At 44.0% G+C, this 18483-nt stretch overlaps 1 protein-coding gene across 2 annotated transcripts in view; it reads right to left on the reverse strand.

The window, feature by feature from the left end:
• LOC141103705 (cytochrome P450 4B1-like) overlaps nt 1-18483 on the reverse strand; it is a 100118-nt gene that overhangs the window by 33475 nt on the left and 48160 nt on the right. For both annotated transcript variants that reach the window (XM_073593597.1, XM_073593598.1), the window contains exons 6-7: nt 14255-14406; nt 5762-5868 (exon numbers count right to left, since the gene is read on the reverse strand). In XM_073593597.1, the coding sequence (XP_073449698.1) occupies nt 5762-5868; nt 14255-14406 (259 nt within the window). The remainder of the gene's footprint in view (nt 1-5761; nt 5869-14254; nt 14407-18483) is intronic.

The following is an 18483-nucleotide window of genomic DNA, read 5'->3' on the forward strand; positions in this document are numbered from 1 at the left end:
GGTCGCACATGGGAAAAGGTCAGGGGGCCAAGACGCTTCCCCCCCCCCGCTCCGACCATGGCAGGCTCCCAGCGCTCTGACGAGGATGACCATCCCCAGGTGGATAATTAATGTCCAGCCTCTAATACTAGTTTGGTTGGGCTCTCTGGGAGCCCGCCTACTGGTGACGTTTGGGCCTGGGGGCGGGCTCCGGGAGACCCCGTTAGACTTTAGACCCGACATCCCGGGCTGGATGATTGAGGTCTGGTCCCATTATATGACCCGAATCACAGAAGTTGCCTACTTCAATTGTGCTCTTTAATGGAATGTAACAAGTTTATGTTTAAAGTTTGACTGGTAATCCTTTATTATAGCTTATTCTCGGATTGACAAAAATTTTCTTTGGTTTACTCAACCGGTGACTCCCCCCTCTTTTCCCGGTACCCCCCTCTTCTTGCTAAACTTTAAGCCATCCAGACCTAAAATGGCCATGTGTCCGGCGGTCGAGCCCCCCCGCCTTACACGCCTTGCCGAAGACGTGGTCCACGCCCATCGTGGCGTACTTAGTACGTTTGTACTGTTTTCGTGTTCTTTTTGTGTTTTTTTTTTCTTCCCCTTGTCTTGTCTCTTGTCTTACATGTTTCTTTGTCTTTCTCTTTTCTTCTTCCCTCAGGCTGGAAACCCACAAAAGTTGTTGACCAGGATCCCTACCGACCTTAACTGCAACTGCTGGACATCATCACGTGAGCTAACCTTCATCTCCTCACTATGACCCAACCCCCGCTGAAGTTTTATTCCCATAATATCCATGGATTTAATTCACCAGCAAAACGTTCCAAAGTATTTCATCACCTAAAATCTAGTTGCGTAGACGTAGTGTGCTTGCAAGAGACCAGGTTTTCCTCCTCTTCTGCCCCAAAATATGTTTCCTCTCACTTTCCTACATTTTTTCAGGCTTCCGCCCCCGAAAAGCAGAGGGGGGTTCTCATAGCCTTTAGACGCAATCTTCTATTTTCATGCTCCAAAGAGATAGCGGATCCAACCGGTAGATACCTGCTACTCCAGGGCACATTAAATGGCCAGAATGTAACACTAGTTGGGTACTATGCCCCCAACCGCTTCCAACATAAATTCTTCTCCCACCTTCTCAAGGTCGTTTCCCAACATAGCTCTGGGACCCTCATTTTGATGGGTGACACAAACGTAGCTCTAGATTCCTCGGTAGACAGGAAATACTCGTCTGGTTCCTCCCCCTCCCATGATTCGGTCGTGGAGGAACAGATGAGATCTCTTTTACAATCCCATGGCCTGGTGGATGCCTGGCGGGAGCTCCATCCCCGCGATCGCGACTTCACCTACTATTCTAGCCCGCATGATAGCTTTTGTAGGATCGACCACGTTTTTGTTCCTCTACGCCACATCTCTAATATCCACAAAATTACGATCCCCCCTTCCGTGTGGTCAGATCATGATCCCATTGTTTTCTCATTTACCTTCTCAGGTCTGACGCGCCCTACTTTCCAATGGCGACTGAATGACTCACTCCTTACAACACAAGATGCCCTTCTTGAGATCCAGACACGACTCCAAACCTTCTTTAAAGAAAATGTAGGCTCCGTGTCCTCGCCCATCTCTCTTTGGGAGGCCCACAAGGCTACCATGAGAGGCCACTGCATTCAACTGGCATCCATCCGCAAACGCCATAAAGAAAAGCGGACCCGGGAACTTACAGTTCTTTTGGCCTACGCGGATGCGGAATGGAAATCCCACCCCTCGCTAGCAAACAGGAAAGCTAGGGATACCCTAGCTGCCGAATTAGACTTGTTGGCCTCCGACCAAGCCGAAAAGGCCTTGCGGTGGACTAAACATAAATTTTGTTCCTGCGCAAATAAACCGGGCGCAATGTTGGCTAAAAAACTCAACGCTACCTCTCGCAGCCATAAGCCAATCCGCCTTCGTGCTGCCAACGGAGACCTCACTTCGGATCCGAGCAAAGTCACTGCGGCCCTGGCAGACTTTTTAGCCTCGCTTTATAGCAAACCTTCCCCCTTCCCTCTCAATCTCGCGGACGACTTCTTCCGTGACCTTCATCTACCGCCTCTCTCCTCAACAGCCTGTGCGACTCTAAACGCTGACATTACTGAACTGGAGGTAGCTCAGGCCATCAAGGGTATTCGTGTTTCAAAGGCCCCGGGCCCAGATGGCTTCACCGGACTATATTATCGCAAACTCTCTCCCCTCTTGCTCCCCCACCTGACGGCCTACTTTAATAGCATGAAACAAGGTGCGCTGCCCTCCTCGGACTCTTTGCGAGCTCATATCTCCATGATTCCTAAGACCACTGAGGAGGCTCACGAACCCCAGGCGTTTCGCCCAATTTCCCTATTAAATGAAGATGTGAAACTTTTGGGGAAAATCCTGTGCTTTCGCATTAACAAATATTTGCGCTCCTTGGTTCGCAGAGACCAGGTGGGCTTCGTACCTGGCCGTCAGGCGGGGGACAATGTCCGGAAGGTTGTCCACTTAATCACCCTACTACAACAACGCAAAATCCCAGGCTTTCTCCTCTCTCTTGACATATATAAAGCTTTCGATACCCTCTCATGGGACTATCTACGCTACGTACTACAACGTTGGGGCTTTGGCGACTCAATTCTGTCATGGCTGTCGGCCCTTTATTCCACCCCCTCTGCCTCAGTTCGTTATGCTGGTTGCCTCTCACCCTCTTTCCCTATCTCTAGGGGAACGAGGCAGGGCTGCCCTCTATCCCCAGTCCTTTTTGTTCTTGCCCTCGAGCCGCTAGCTATTGCCCTTAGGGCAGACCCTAATATCATGGGCATCCCTTATGCAGGTGACAACTATAAATTGAATATGTTCGCTGATGATGCCCTCTTGACCCTCACCAATCCCATCACCACCCTACCAAATCTCCAGGCCCTTCTCACACGCTTTTCAACCATCTCCGGCCTCCGTATTAACCCACACAAAACTACCGCCCTGAATGTAACTCTCCCAGACCCCCTAATCTTACACCTCCAATCTTCCTTTCCTTACCGCTGGGCAAGCTCTTCCCTAGACTATCTGGGCGTCAAGCTGACCCCCTCTTACGCTTCCCTTTTCTCCGCCAACTACTACCCACTCTTACATACAACTACTACTCTCATGTCATCTTGGCAATTCCCCTCCTTATCCTGGATCGGACGGATCCATGCGGTCAAGATGACCATCCTTCCGAAGATTCTTTATTTCTTCCGAACCCTTCCTGTCCAGGTCCCTGCCTTCTATCTGAGGCTGCTTCAGAACAGACTTCTTGCCTTTATCTGGGCACATAAACGCCCCAGGGTTTCCCGCTCTACGCTCTATGCTCATAGGTTACAGGGTGGGCTAGGAGTTCCGAACGTTGCAAAATATTACCAAGCAGCCCAAATTTCCCAACTCTCCATGCTCCACGCCACTTCTGATATCCCCTTATGGGTTCTCCTGGAGGTACCCAATTGCGCGCCTGTCCCCATCTCCGCACTATTGTGGCTACCCCCTAAAATGCGACCGCCTTCTGCCAGCCCCCTTATGATACACAGTCTGAAATTATGGGACTCGATACGATACTCGGGCAAGCTTATGTCCCCATTTTTGCCACTGCTTCCCCTCTTGAATAACCCTATGTTTCCACCTGGCCTAGAACAACCCCACATTTTCTCATGGTGGCCCACCCATGGGTTTTCCCTGGTTCGCCACTTCCTTCATACCCGCACTATTCCCACGTGGTCCTCATTTCGAGAGACCCATGAAGCTCCACCTGCCGAACTTTTCCGCTATATCCAACTACGACATTGGATAACCTCCCTTCGACGCCTGGGCTCCTTTCCATACCAAATGACTGCCTTCGAACACTCCTGCCAACATTGCCCAGGTGCTCGTGGCACCATTTCCATGATATACTCCTTACTAACTGCCGGCAACAATTCCACTTCCCTTTCCTACACGCTCAAATGGGAACGCGACCTATCCCCCATAGATCTCGCAGATTGGAGTAAGGCCTGGTCCAGCATAGCAAAATGCTCCTTTAACACTGCCACGTTGGAGGCGGCCTATAAGGTCCTCCTGCGCTGGTATTGGGTTCCAGCCCGTATCGCCAAATCAAACCCATCATACAACGACAGATGCTTTAGGGGTTGCGGTCAACGAGGAGATGAACTGCACACGTGGTGGTCCTGCCCCCGTCTTATAGGCTTCTGGTCAAGGGTCTTTGGTCTACTCTCCTCCCTATTTCATGCTCCCTTTCGCAAAGACCCCAAATTTGCATTACTCCATTGCCCGCTCCCGGGCCTCTTTTCTCATCAACAAAAACTAGCTACATACTTATTCATTGCCGCTAAACGAACAATAGCGAGGGCTTGGAAAAAACCCTCGGTCTCATTCGCAGAGGTGAAGAATTCCTTGACGACCCTCATGATTCACGAAAAAATGTCCAGCATCCTCCACGACTCCCATGCTAAATTCCTTAAGGTATGGGCCCCGTGGTGGTCCTACACACTCCCCAATCTAAATCCGACTAGTCTAGGTCTGTAGGTCCAACTTGTACTAGCCTCCAGCATGAGGGACCTCTTTTGTCCCCTCTCTTCCTCTCTTTTTCTGGGCCTCTCGCCCGCCGCTCTCTGTTCTACTCATATATCTCCTCCTCCTTCCCCCTCTGTTGTTGTACATGTGTTCTTTTTCTCCACTCTTCCCCTCCCCCCCTTTTTTTTTTCTCTCTTCTCTCTTCCTTCCTCCCTTCTCATGCTTGTTTGTCTCCCCCTACCCTGTTTTGCGGACAACTCCGCTCGTTTTTGTCCGCCTTAGCCCCTGGGCCTTACGGCTTGGGCATAGCGCACTGACCGCCGGCCCTGGCTGACGGGTCAATGTCAGATTGATATAATGTACTTTAAAAAATGTTCATTATGTGCTTTTATGTAAACCTCCTTCTTATGTTTCTGTACATATCCCCTGCGTGGGAACTCATTATCAGGGGGTTTTTCCCCCTTTTTTTTTATATTTCAATAAAAAACATTGTACCAGAAGGAGAAAAGGGTGAATGTCCTTGCATGGCCTACACAGAGACCAGACTTAAACCCCATTGAAAATCTGTGGAATGACTTGAAGACTGCAGTCCACAAACAGTTATTCATCAAATTTAACTGAACTTGAGCAGTTCTGCAAAGAGTGGGTAAATATTGCAAAGTCTAGGTGTGCAAAGTTAGTAGAGATAAATCCCAACAGACTAAAGGGTGTAATTAAAGCAAAAGGTAGTTCAACAAAATACTGACACAATGGGGTGATCCCTTTTCCAGCTCAGTGAATCTGTTTTTTTTTTTTTCCTGACATGTTGGTGTTATATCTTTCACTTGGATGTTCTAAGTAAATACAGCTGCATATAACAAAAACTGTCTGTCTTCATTTCAGGCTGCAAAGCAACAAAATGTGATTTTTTTTTTTTTTTAAAGCGGGATGATTCTTTTCTATATCCACTGTACATGCTTACTTTATTAAAATCTAAACAACATAAATTGCTGCATTCCTAAACAATTGATGGACATTTAATTTTTTTTTTAATTGAATGTATAACATAACTTATTGTATGGTAGCCTTAGTTTGCAAAATCATGTTCTTCTCTTATCCAGGCAGTCTTGTATGCGACTGTCTTAATACCTTCAAAAGCATAAGGTGGAAATCAGCATAGGTTTTATTTTTATAATATAAACAGTATATGGCACTGGCTACACCCGGAAGGTAGAAAAAAAATTACCTTAGCACAGAGAAGAATATCAAGAAAGTCCAAATGTCTCTTCTGATGGATCTTTTCCAGCTCATTTTTTTCCTTGAGTGATTTTTTCCTTTCCTTAATGACTTTATCTGGAAGGAAATACATGAAACACATTATAATTGGTGATGAGGCCTGACAAGAAGAAGAAAGGGGTAACACCCGATACCTTGATGGGACCTGCACTGAAACAGTGCTGACTGTTCAGATCTGGGCAGTGACAGTACAGTCAGGGCCGCTGATAAGGCAGTACAGCCAGCCGTCCGGTACTGGGCCCAAGCCCCATCAGTTCAGAAGGGGGGCCCAGCACCTGCTGAGCAGGAGGTCAGGCTGTGCTGTCTTATTCCAGACTCTGATCCTCTTCTGCCTCCCCCTGCAGTGCTTCGGGCTTCCCTCCTCTTCTCTCCTGCCAGAAGCTCCTGCTGGCACAAAGGTGGATGTGTCATTTACTGGCCCCTTCCTTTCCTAAATGAACACAGTGAGCGATTGCTACCATTTACAGCTGTGTCCATTCACTGAAGCAAAGTAAACTGTGTTTATTATGCTTCAGTTGGTGAATGAGAAGGAAGAATTGGAGCGCTTCCTATTCCTGCCCCTGTTCAGTAGGCTGTATGGGGCCCCGTGATTTCTAACAGCAGCCCTGAGCACAGTATCCAATCGGTCAGGCTGCGCATATCATGCAATCACAGATATTTTATAAAGTTTAGTGTTGCCGTTTGTTGCCTGTATGAACAACAAGAAAAGGCAATACAGTGCATTTTTCTTTTCTTTTAACCACTTGCGGACCAGTCGCCGTCATTATACTGCGGCAGGTCGGCTCATTCCCGCAAATCGCTGTAGGTGTATGTCGGCTCCTTTAAGAGCTATAGCAGGCGCGTGCACGCCTGCTGCATGGTGGGGGAGCTGATGCTTGTGGCCGTGATGTCCGCCAGCCACCCGCGATCGCTCCACAGAGGGCCAGAACTGGGATCTACCAATGTAAACACATAGATCCCCATTCCAACAGGGGTTAGAGAGAGATCTGCTGTTCCTAGTGATCAGGAATCTCTCATGTCTCTCATGTCTCTCCTCCTCCAGTCAGTCCCCTCCCCCCACAGCTAGAAACACCTCCCAGGGAACACATTTAACCCCTTGATCGCCCCCTAGTGTTAACCCCTTCCCTGCCAGTGTCATTTATACAGTAATCAGTGCATTTTTATAGCACTGATCGCTGTATAAATGTCACTGGTCCCAAAAAAGTATCAAAAGTGTCCGATCTGTCTGCCGCAATGTCGTAGTCCCGCTAAAAATCGTGGATCACTGCCATTACTAGTTAAAAAAATTATAATAAAAATGCCATAAATCTATCCCCTTTTTGTAGACCAGTGTTTCTCAACTCCAGTCCTCAAGGCACCTCAACAGGTCATGTTTTCAGGATTTCCCTCAGATGAAACAGCTGTGGTAATTACAAAGACAGTGAAACTGATCAAATCACCTGTGCAAAATAATGGAAAGCCTGAAAACATGATTTGTTGGGGTGCCTTGAGGACTGGAGTTGAGAAACATTGTTGTAGACGCTATAACTTTTGCACAAAACAATCAGTATACGCTTAATGCAATTTTTGTTTACCAAAAATATGTAGAAGAATACATATTGGCCTAAACTGATGAAGAAATTAGTTTTTTTTAGATTTTTTGGGGGATATTTATTATAGCGAAAAGGAAAAAAAAATGTTTTTTATTTCAAAATTGGTCTTTTTTTGTTTATAGCGCAAAAGATAAAAACCGCAGAGGTGATCAAATACCACCAAAAGAAAGCTCTATTTGTGGGGGAAAAAAAAAGAACATAAATTTTGTTTGGGTACAGCATCGCACGACTGCGCAATTGTCAGTTAAAGCGACGCAGTGCCGTATCTCAAAAAAATGGCCATTAAGGGGGAAAATCTTCCAGGCCTTAAGTGGTTAATGGATTATTGACACAAACTAGCTTTGTGTTAGATATACCACATTGGGTTTAAATATTCCTTTATTTACTTAAGGTTATCTAAAATGTTATTCGACCCTCCCTACGTTAAATAAACGACTGTATGCAAATTATCGAATTAATCATAGCAGGTCTATAAGCAATTAGCATACATATAATAATAATAATAATAGGGATGACTAAATAGTAAAAAAAAATCCACCTCAGCCTTGACTCTTATGCCCTGTACACACGACCGGTTTTCCCATCAGAATAAACTCTGAAGGTTTTTCCGACGGAATTCCGCTCAAGCTGTCTTGCATACACACGGTCACACCAAATTCCGACCGTCCACAACGCGGTGACGTACAACACATACGACGGGTCTAGAAAACGGAAGTTCAGTAGCCAGTAGCCAATAGCTTCCGTCTCGTACTTGCTTCAGAGCAATTTAGAACATGTTCTCTTTCTAGGTCCGTCAGAATTTTCGACGTAAGAAGTCCGATGGGGCATACACAGGATCGGAATATACGATGAAAAGCTCCCGTCAGACTTTTTCTGTCGGACATTCCGCTCGTGTGTACACGGCATTACAAGAGAACTGGGAATTACTTTACCAGTTCTCTTTTAAAAGTCAAGGTTGAAGTAGATTATTTTTTTACCAGTTCAATATGAATAAAGTGAAAGAGGCCCTAGGAACATGCAGCCCTGGGTAACCTCCAGTCACCAAGTAGGATCCAATGGAGATCCTGCTCTTAAGTGGATGTAAACCCAATGTCATTCTTTCTAAACTACTGCCATAGGGGTTATCTATAAGGATATACATGCCTCCTGCATGTATCTTTACCTGTCAAATGTCTCCCCTCTGTCTGTTATTAGACCCGAAAAACTGCAGATTCTGTGGGCGGGTCTGTTGTCTGGAGCTCGGTGGGTGGAGTCGTGATGTCAGTAGACTCCCCGCCCACCTCTACACTCCCCTTGTCAATATGAATTTTCTCCTGTGTATTTCTTACACTGAACTTCTGCTATGATCTCTAACATCCAGTGAAAAGACAGGAAAGTAACCACATGACTTCAGCATGCCTAATCATGCTGAGGTGTGGAACAGCCAATCCTTGCAGAGCTGCTAAAGAAAGGAGTGGGGGAGGGAATTAAAAAATACTGCATGTCTCTTAGACTAGTGCATGAGATATGTAAATCACCTGTCACTCCCAGCAAGGGGGAGGATTTGACAAAGTTTTTCTCAGTTTGTCAAGAATTGTCTCACTGAACAATAAAAGAGGATTGCTCAGAGATGGATTAACTCTGTGTGGCAAGACTGGGCTCAAATGATAGCAAATCTTATACTCTACAGTATGATATTAAAAAAAAAAAATTTCGGGTTTACATCCACTTTAATAAAATCGCTCCGGCATACAAGTCAAGAATGCCTGCCCAACTGCAATATCAAGTTCAGCACGATGGTCAGGCAGTCTTGTTATATGTTATCACAGTGGTCAGGCAGTCTTGTAGTCCTTATATTGAAGAGCATTACTTATTACAGCAGTTATGTCGAGCAATTATGCAATTATTAAAATAAAAATTTAACTGTCTTTTTTTTTTGCTTTTACTTTCTCTTTCAATGTTTATTTTGTATTTTGTAGACCTAACTTTCTGAGGCAGAGCATTTGATGGGCGAAGTCTGGAGAAGTGACCACCTTAATGATGTATGAGTAGGGTCACCTGCACTGCTTTCTATGTTAGCTGGTGACCTGTATTCCTATCCTTATGGCTAGATGCATACTATATAAGTTTCTTACTTCATGTTCCTCGGTATGATGAGACACAAGGTTCTCTTCTGTAAGGTATTGTATATTTACATTTTTTATTTCACCCAACTTAGGGTGGTTTCTCTTGTATTATTTGTGCTGTTCCAATTTGTGCTGGATGTTTTAAAATACATGTAAAAATAATTTTTTATTTTGAAAATAAAGCGTTAAAAAAAATGAAACATTCCAGGGGTATTTCCTGTAATCTTTTGATGCCTTTGGTCTTTGGTTTCGGGATCTATTTGGCTTTATCACATGAACAAAAGAAAACAATGTTTCCATGAACATATTTGGTCATCACAGGACATAATAGTCCTTATACTTGCAAAGTAGAAAACACTATTTCAGTGTCTTATGAAAAGAGTTTCTGTAAGTTCTCATATCTGCAGGTGATCACAAAACAACCTGATAATTATTAACAACCTTATATACCATCTGTGTCACAATTACCTGTTCATTAATGCCATAGATTGTATAGTCCAGGTGTGTCAAAGGTAAAAACACAACTGAACTAAGTAGAATAACTACATGGGGTCACATTGACTTAGACCCCTTTCACACTGAGCCGCCTAGGGCATCAGCGATAAAGCGGCGCTATTTTTTGCGCCGCTTTAACTGCGTTTTAGCGGCACTATTTGGCCGTTAGCGGGTGGTTTTAACCCCCTGCTAGCGGCTGAAAAGGGGTTAAAGCCGCCTGCAAAACGCTGCTGCAGCGGCGCTTTGCCGGCGGTATCACGGCGCTGCCCCATTGTTTTCAATGGGCAGGAGCGGTGTATTCACCGCTCCTCCACTGTGCAAAGAAGCTGCTGGCAGGACTGTTTGTGACGCCCTGCCAGAGCAGCGCCCCAGTGTGAAAGCACTCGGGCTTTCACACTGGGTTTGCAGCTGAGGCTTTTTTCAGGCGCTTTGCAGGCGCTATTTTTAGCGCTAAAGTGCCTGAAAAACGCCTCCAGTGTGAAAGGGGTCTTACTGAGAGCTGCACTGACCTAATTCTAAAAAATACTAAAGCATTTCACTGATAAACGATATAATACTAAAAATGATACCCAATACATACTAAAAAAGTACTAATAGTACCAATATGTATAGCTACAGTGACTACTACAAAATGATGAAGGTGTCAGAAAAAAACACATTCTAAAAAAAAAAAAAAAAAAAAAAACTAATTTAGGCCCCTTTCACACTTGTACGACCTGAAAGTCACGCGACTTGAAACAATGCCTGTGTAATCTTGAGGTCTATGGACCTCAAGTCGCATTAAAGTTGGACCAAAGTAGTGCAGGGACTACTTTGAAGTCGCTGCAACTTGAAGTCGCACAGATATGAATGGTACTCATTGGAAATCATGGGGTACAACTTGTTAATGCGACTTTGCAGTCCCAAGTCCCAGGAAAAGTCACACAAGTGTGAAAGGGGCCTTAAAGTGTTCCAGTGCCCAGACTATGAACACTTATGCCGCGTACATACGGTCGGACTTTTCGGGTACAAAAGTCCGACAGCCCGTCCGACAGACTTTCGACGGACTTGCGGCGGACTTTCTAACGAACGGACTTGCCTACATACGATCACACAAAAGTCTGACGGATTCGTACGTGATGGCGTACACCGGACTAAAATAAGGAAGTTGATAGCCAGTAGCCAATAGCTGCCCTAGCGTTGGTTTTTGTCCGTCGGACTAGCATACAGACGAGCGGATTTCTGGGTCCGGCGGAGTTACGACGTAAAGATTTGAAGCATGTTTCAAATCTAAAGTCCGTCAGATTTGCGGCTGGAAAAGTCCGGGGAAGCCCACACACGATCGGATTGTCCGCTGGATTTGGTCCGTCGGCGTCCGTTGAACTTTTGTAGAATTCGGGCCTGAAGCTGAGCCAAAAACACACAGGACATCTGTGCAATCTCCGACAGTACACAGAACATGGGAATGCAATTATTTTATAGTAAATATAAACTGCTAAATACCTTTTCTTATCAGCAGTATATTGCACGTCTTGTGACTTCTATCAGTGTCTGGCCGAGCACTGGTTAAAGCTTGTAGGAAAAGTTTTCATACTGAACTGGCTGACCTATTAAGATAAAGGACCCCTGACCCTCTGCCTGGACAGTGCTGATTGGCCCTTTGTTGATCACATGCACCCTCCCAATACACAGCATGCAATACACACCAAACTGAGCATGTGCAGCCTGACTCTACTAACTCTGTCTTATCCGGACATGTTTTGGAGACAGAAGGAGAGGATCAGAAAGGACAGGATCAAACATCCTTTTTACACAATGCAAAGAATTAACCCCTTACGTCCCACAGTGAGTATAACAAGCATACTTTACTGCATATACAGACTGATTTTACTGTTATGGGTTTAGTAACACTTTAAGCAGAGTGTAAACAAGATGTATTCTTTGAAGCCCTTTTTTTTTTCTTTAGGCGTCTTACTGGCATTTTTTTCGGGAGTTTGTTTCTTGCACTAAGTAGGGGGACGAGAGCAGTTCTACTATAGGAAGGCAGGAAGCCCTTGGGCATAAAAATGTGCCTATCACTCGTCTCCCCAAGCCTATGGGATCAAATACACTTGAATATGCTCAAAAAAGTGTTTCTTTTGAATATAGGGCATAGAGTGGAGGGCGACTGCAAGCACATGCAAGTACATTATGACAGACTTAGGCTGGCCATTGATGTAGAGTTGCCACCTCATCCCTTTAAACCCGAACACATAATAATTACACAGGTTCTGTGGCTGATTAAGGTGGTAATTAAACTCACTTGGTTCCTTATCTGCATTAAATTAGCCTCAGAACCTGTGTAATTATTATGTGTTCGGGTTTAAAGGGATGAGGTGGCAACCCTACATTGATGGTCTGAATCCTGCTGAACCGGCAGAGATTCCAACCATGTATGGGCAGGCTGAACGTACCCAAGTTGATCAATTGATCAATCAACTTGGGCACAACCAACCTGCCGGATTTTACATAAGATTATTGCTAGCTGCTGGTATAGCCGCTAGTAATAATCACTGTCTTCTCATGGTGGGGACCCCCCCCCCCAAGGAGATGACAATGGCTCGGTGGGAGGGATTCCCCTGTCAACACTGACTGTACCCATGGTTGCAACAGTGGCGTACCAATGGGGGGGCGGTCCGCCCAGGTGCCACACATTGAGGGGGGTGCAGTAAAACATTTTTGTCATTAGTAGTCCCCATGAAGCGGGCTGGCAGCTCCGCTCCTCTCAGTGCAGCCCAGCGATGTGCAGGGAGGCAGGCAGAGGCTCTGTGGGGAGTATAGGAGTCATCTGAGGGTACAAAGATGTGCTGGTGGGTATGGAGACATGCTGTGCTATTTGTGGAGCAGTATACTGTAATATTTGTGGTGGAGCATAATGTAATATTTGTGGAGCAACTGTAATGCAAATTGCACTTTCACCTTACACACAGTCGGAATTTCCGTAAAAAAAAGTGTGATGGGAGCTTTTGGTCGGATATTCCGACCGTGTGTATGCTCCATCCAACTTTTTCTGTCTGAATTTCCGCCAGCAAAAGATTGAGAGCTGGTTCTCTATTTTTCCGATGGGAAAAGTTCTTGACAGAAATTCCGTTTGTCTGTATGCAATTCCGACGCACAAAAAAAAACATGCATACTCGGAAACAGTTCGACGCAGGCTCAGAAGCATTGAACTTCGTTTTCTCGGCTCGTCGTAGTGTTGTACATCACTGCTCTCTTGGAGGTCGAAAGTTCAGAGAACTTGTGTGACCGTCGTGTGTATGCAAGCCAAGCTTGAGCGGAATTCCGTTGGAAAAACCCTCCAAGATTTTTCTGACGGAAATTCCACTCGTGTGTACGGGGCATAAGTTCATATTTTTACATTGACAAAATTTTTGTGCTTGTTTTTACATTTTAAATGGGGGGGGGGATGCCAGAAATAGGATCTGCCCTGAGTGCCAAATGATCCAGGTACGCCCCTGGGTTGCAGAAAATAAATTTGCTCCATGTATGGCCTGCTTTACCTGTCAAAGAATGCTGTCCAGCATTACACTGCCAGTGCTCAGGGCAATTCAATCCTGAGGCTTCTTTCCAGGTTCACTCTGTTCAGCAACATGGACTCTGCATGCACACGGTAGGCACTTCATCACAGCACAGAGCAGGTGCGGCTCAGTGTACACTACCATTGAAAGGCAAAGGGAAGCATTTATGAAAGAAGAGACCATTAGGGTCTCTTCTGTCTTAAAACCCTGCCACTCAGCGTTTTTTTTTTTTTTTTTAGTTTAATACTTCTTTTAAGTATAACTAAAGGCAAAACATATTTATGTTTTAGTTTTAGAGTGGAAAGGGGTTAGAACACCTGTCAGTATTCCCAATAGGGAGATTCATTCTCTTTTTTTGTCATTTTTACCATGATCACCAAAAGCGAAAGTAAGAAAAAACCCCAAACTTTGGGTTGTCCCCAGAACAGTAATACAGAGGAAATCTTCCAACGTCCCTCACTTTGAAGGGATTTCCTCTCGTCCTGTTATGGCTATGGGACAGTAAAATTTCCCCAATGGTGCACAGACGGCAAAAAAAGAAAAGAAAACTGACAAGGGTTATAACCCTCCCTTACTCCATCCAAAATGAAAAAAAAAAAAATCTTTGCCTCTAGTTATACTTTAAGCTAACTTGATTTGCAGATCTGTGTTGAGCCTGATTTAGTTCAAACTGCCCTAGGGGCACAAACAAGTAATATATGGACAGCATGCTTACCTGTGTGCTGATGTGCTGTCCTCAGAGCTCTTCTGTAGCGGAATCCATGAGGACTTAGGTGGAAGATGAAATCACTGTGGTAGGGTAAGCAGGTGAATCTGTAATTTGTCAGGTAGGAGAGATCATATACTGCCTTGATGTAGGCACTTTCACTGAGGAGAGTAAAAACAAAATATGAATGCAGTAAAACAATACTTTGCACCTGTAAAACAACATTTGAGATGATTGCTGGTGTATTAGTAAACTTCACAAACCACAGAAAATTTCCCAGCACATTTACCATCTAGCCTGCAAGAAATCAGATTGACCCTGTCTAACAATTCACGTTACAAAATAGAGGGTTTAGCACACGTTTGCACATACAGGTGCATCTCATAAAATTTTAATATCAACAAAAAGTTAATTTATTTCAGCAATTCAATTCAAAAAGTGAAATCCATAAATTATATATAGATGCGTTACACACAGAGTGATATATTTCAAGCATTGTTTCTCTTTTAATTTTGATAATGATGGCTGACAGCTAGTGAAAACCCAAAATTCAGTATCTCACAAAATTAGAATATTACATACGACCGATAAAAAAAAAAGGATTTTTAATACAGAAATGTTGACATGTTTATGTACATATAGTATGCACTCAATACTTGGTTGGGGCTCCTTTTGCATAAATTACCGCATAAATGCGGTGTGGCATGGAGGCAATCAGCCTGTGGCAATGCTCAGGTGTTACGGAAGCCCAGGTTGCTTTGATAGCAGCCTTCAGCTTGTCTGCGTCGTTGAGTCTGGTGTCTCTCATCTTCCTCTTGACAATACTCTGACAATACAGATTCTCTATGGCAGTGGTCATCAACCCTGTCCTAAGGGCCAAATAACAGGCCAGGTTTTGTGTATTACCTTGGGGAGATGCAGACTAGAATACTGCAATCAATGATACTGCAGCAAATTATATCACCTGTGATGTATTTCAGTTATCTTGCAAACCTGGCCTGTTAGTGGGCCCTGAGGACAGGGTTGATGACCACTGCTCTATGGGGTTTAGGTCAAGCAAATTTGCTATCCAATCAAGCACAGTGATACCATGATCATTAAACCAGGTACTGATACTTTTGGCAGTGTGGGTAGGTGCCAAGTCCTTCTGAAAAATAAAATCAGCATCTCCATAAAGCTGGTCAGCAGAGGGAAGAAATAATTTTCTGGTAGAGGGCTGCACTGACTGTGGAAACTTCACACTGAACCTCATGCAACTTGAATTCTGTGTCTCTCCACTCTTCCTCCAGACTCTGGGGCCTTGATTTTCAAATGAAATGCAAAATGCTCCACCATTTGGGGAGCCATGTCATCTGCTGGTGTTGGTCCGCTGTGCTTTATCAAGTCCAAAGTCAGCGCAGCCCTCTACCAGGAAATTCCAGAGCACTTCATGCTTCCCTCTGCTGACCAGCTTCATGGTGATGCCGATTTCATTTTCCAGCAGGACTTGGCATCTGCCCACACTGCCAAAAGTGCCAATACCTGGTTTAATGATCATGGTATCACTGTGCTTAATTGGCCAGCAAACTTGCCTGACCTAAACCCCATAGTGAATCTGTGGGGTACTGTCAAGAGGAAGATGAGAGACAGACGACCCAAAAATGCAGACAAGCTGAAGGCCGCTATCAAAGCAACCTGGGCTTCCATAACACCTCAGAAGTGCCACAGGCTGATCGCCTCCATGCCACGCCGCATTGATGCAGTAATTCATGTAAAAGGAGCCCCAACCAGGTATTGAGTGCATACTATACTCTACATGGACATACTTTTCAGTGAGCCAACATTTCTGTATTAAAAATCCTTTTTTTTATTGGTCTTATGTAATATTCTAATTTTGTGAGATACTGAATTTTGGGTTTTCACTAACTGTCAGCCATCATTATCAAAATTAAAAGAAAAAAAATGCTTGAAATATATCACTCTGTTTGTAACACATCTATATAAAATATTAGTTTCACTTTTTGAATTTAATTACTGAAATAAATGAACTTTTTGATGATATTCTATTTTTTTTTAGATGTACCTGTATATGTGAAAGCTGCAGTGCACCGCCAAGGCTCCACCGTCTACCGTGGTCCTTACTCTATAGTTATGACAGTCTCAGTACATATAGCAGTGGATAAATTAAGGACAACAAAAACTACTGAGTACTATCCATGGTACTGTTTTATTTCCACTAACAACCATATTTTCAAGACAGGCTTTTGGGGTGTTCCCTCCTTCTCGTCAAAGTACTGTCATATATATATATATATATATATATATACACATACATATATACATATATACAGTGCCCTGCAAAAGTATTTGCCCCCCTTGCTTTTTACCTATTTTGTTACATTACAGCCTTTACTTCAATGTTTTTTTAATCTGAATTATATGTGATGGATCAGAACACAATAGTCTAAGTTGGTGAAGTAAAATTAGAAAAATATATACATAAATAGATCTTTCAGAAATAAAAAAATGATAATTGGCATGTGCGTATCTATTCACTCCCTTTGTTATGAAGCCCATAAAAAGCTCTGGTGCAACCACTTACCTTCAGAAGTCATGTAATTAGTGAAATGATGTCCACCTGTGTGCAATCTAAGTGTCACATGATCTGTCATTACATATACACATCTTTTTGAAAGGCCCCAGAGGCTGCAACACCTAAGCAAGAGGCACTAACCAAACACTGCCATGAAGACCAAGGAACTCTCCAAACAAGTAAGGGACAATGTTGTTGAGAAGTACAAGTCAGGGTTAGGTTAGAAAAAAATATCCAAATCTTTGATGATCCCTAGGAGCACCATCAAAGCTATCATAACCAAATTGAAAGAACATGGCACAGCAGCAAACCTACCAAGAGACGGCCGCACACCAAAACTCACGGACCAGGCAAGGAGGGCATTAATCAGAGAGGCAGCACAGAGACCTAAGGTAACCCTGGAGGAGCTGCAGAGTTCCACAGCACAGACTGGAGTATCTGTACATAAGACGACAATAAGCCGTACGCTCCATAGAGTTGGGCTTTATGGCAGAGTGGCCAGAAGAAAACCATTACTTTCAACAAAAAACAAAATGGCACATTGAGTTTGCGGAAAGGCATGTGGGAGACTCCCAAAATGTATGGAGGAAGGTGCTCTGGTCTGATGAGACTAAAATGTAACTTTTCAGACATCAAAGAAAACGCTATGTCTGGCGCAAACCCAACACATCACATCACCCAAAGAACACCATCCCCACAGTGAAACATGGTGGTGGCAGCATCATGCTCTGGGGATGTTTTTCAGCAGTGGGGACTGGGAAACTGGTCAGAGTTGAGGGAAAGATGGATGGTGCTAAATACAGGGATATTCTTGGGCATAACCTGTACCACTTTGTGTGTGATTTGAAGCTAGGACGGAGGTACACCTTCCAGCAGGACAATGACCCCAAACACAATGCTAAAGCAACACTTGAGTGGTTTAAGGGATAACATGTAAATGTGTTGGAATGGCCTAGTCAAAGCCCAGACCTCAATCCAATAGAAAATCTGTGGTCAAGTGCAAACCATCCAACTTGGAGTTGGAGCAGTTTTGCAAGGAGGAATAGGCAAAAATCCCAGTGGTAAGATGTGTAAGCTCATAGAGACTTATCCAAAGTGACTTGGAGCTGTGATAGCCGCAAAAGGTGGCTCTACAAACTGTGGACTTTAGGGGGTGAATAGTCATGCACATTGACTTTTTCTGTTATTTTGTCCTATTTGTTGTTTGCTTCACAATAAAAAAAAAAATCTTCAAAGTTGTGGACATGTTCTGTAAATTAAATTATGCAAATCCTCAATCAATCCATGTTAATTCCAGGTTGTGAGGCAACAAAACATGAAAAATGCCAAGGGGGTGAATACTTTTGCAAAGCACTGTGTGTATATATATATATATATATATATACATACATACATACATACATACATACACATATACACATACACACACACACTGCTCAGCATAATTGAGTAAACACCAACAGATTGGTCAGAAAACCTTTAACTTTCTTTTCAGAATCAACATTTTCTTCGGGACACTGTGCTACAAAATACTCCCACAAATGCGGGCCACTGATTGCAACCAATATTTGTTAATTTGCACACACAAAAAAGTATTTTTCCTAACAAATTCATTCAAGATCATGTTACAAAATTGAATATACTCCAATGAAAGTCTTAGGAGCAA

The sequence above is a fragment of the Aquarana catesbeiana genome, linkage group LG07, assembly GCF_042186555.1.
Source record: "Aquarana catesbeiana isolate 2022-GZ linkage group LG07, ASM4218655v1, whole genome shotgun sequence".
Taxonomy (NCBI): domain Eukaryota; kingdom Metazoa; phylum Chordata; class Amphibia; order Anura; family Ranidae; genus Aquarana; species Aquarana catesbeiana.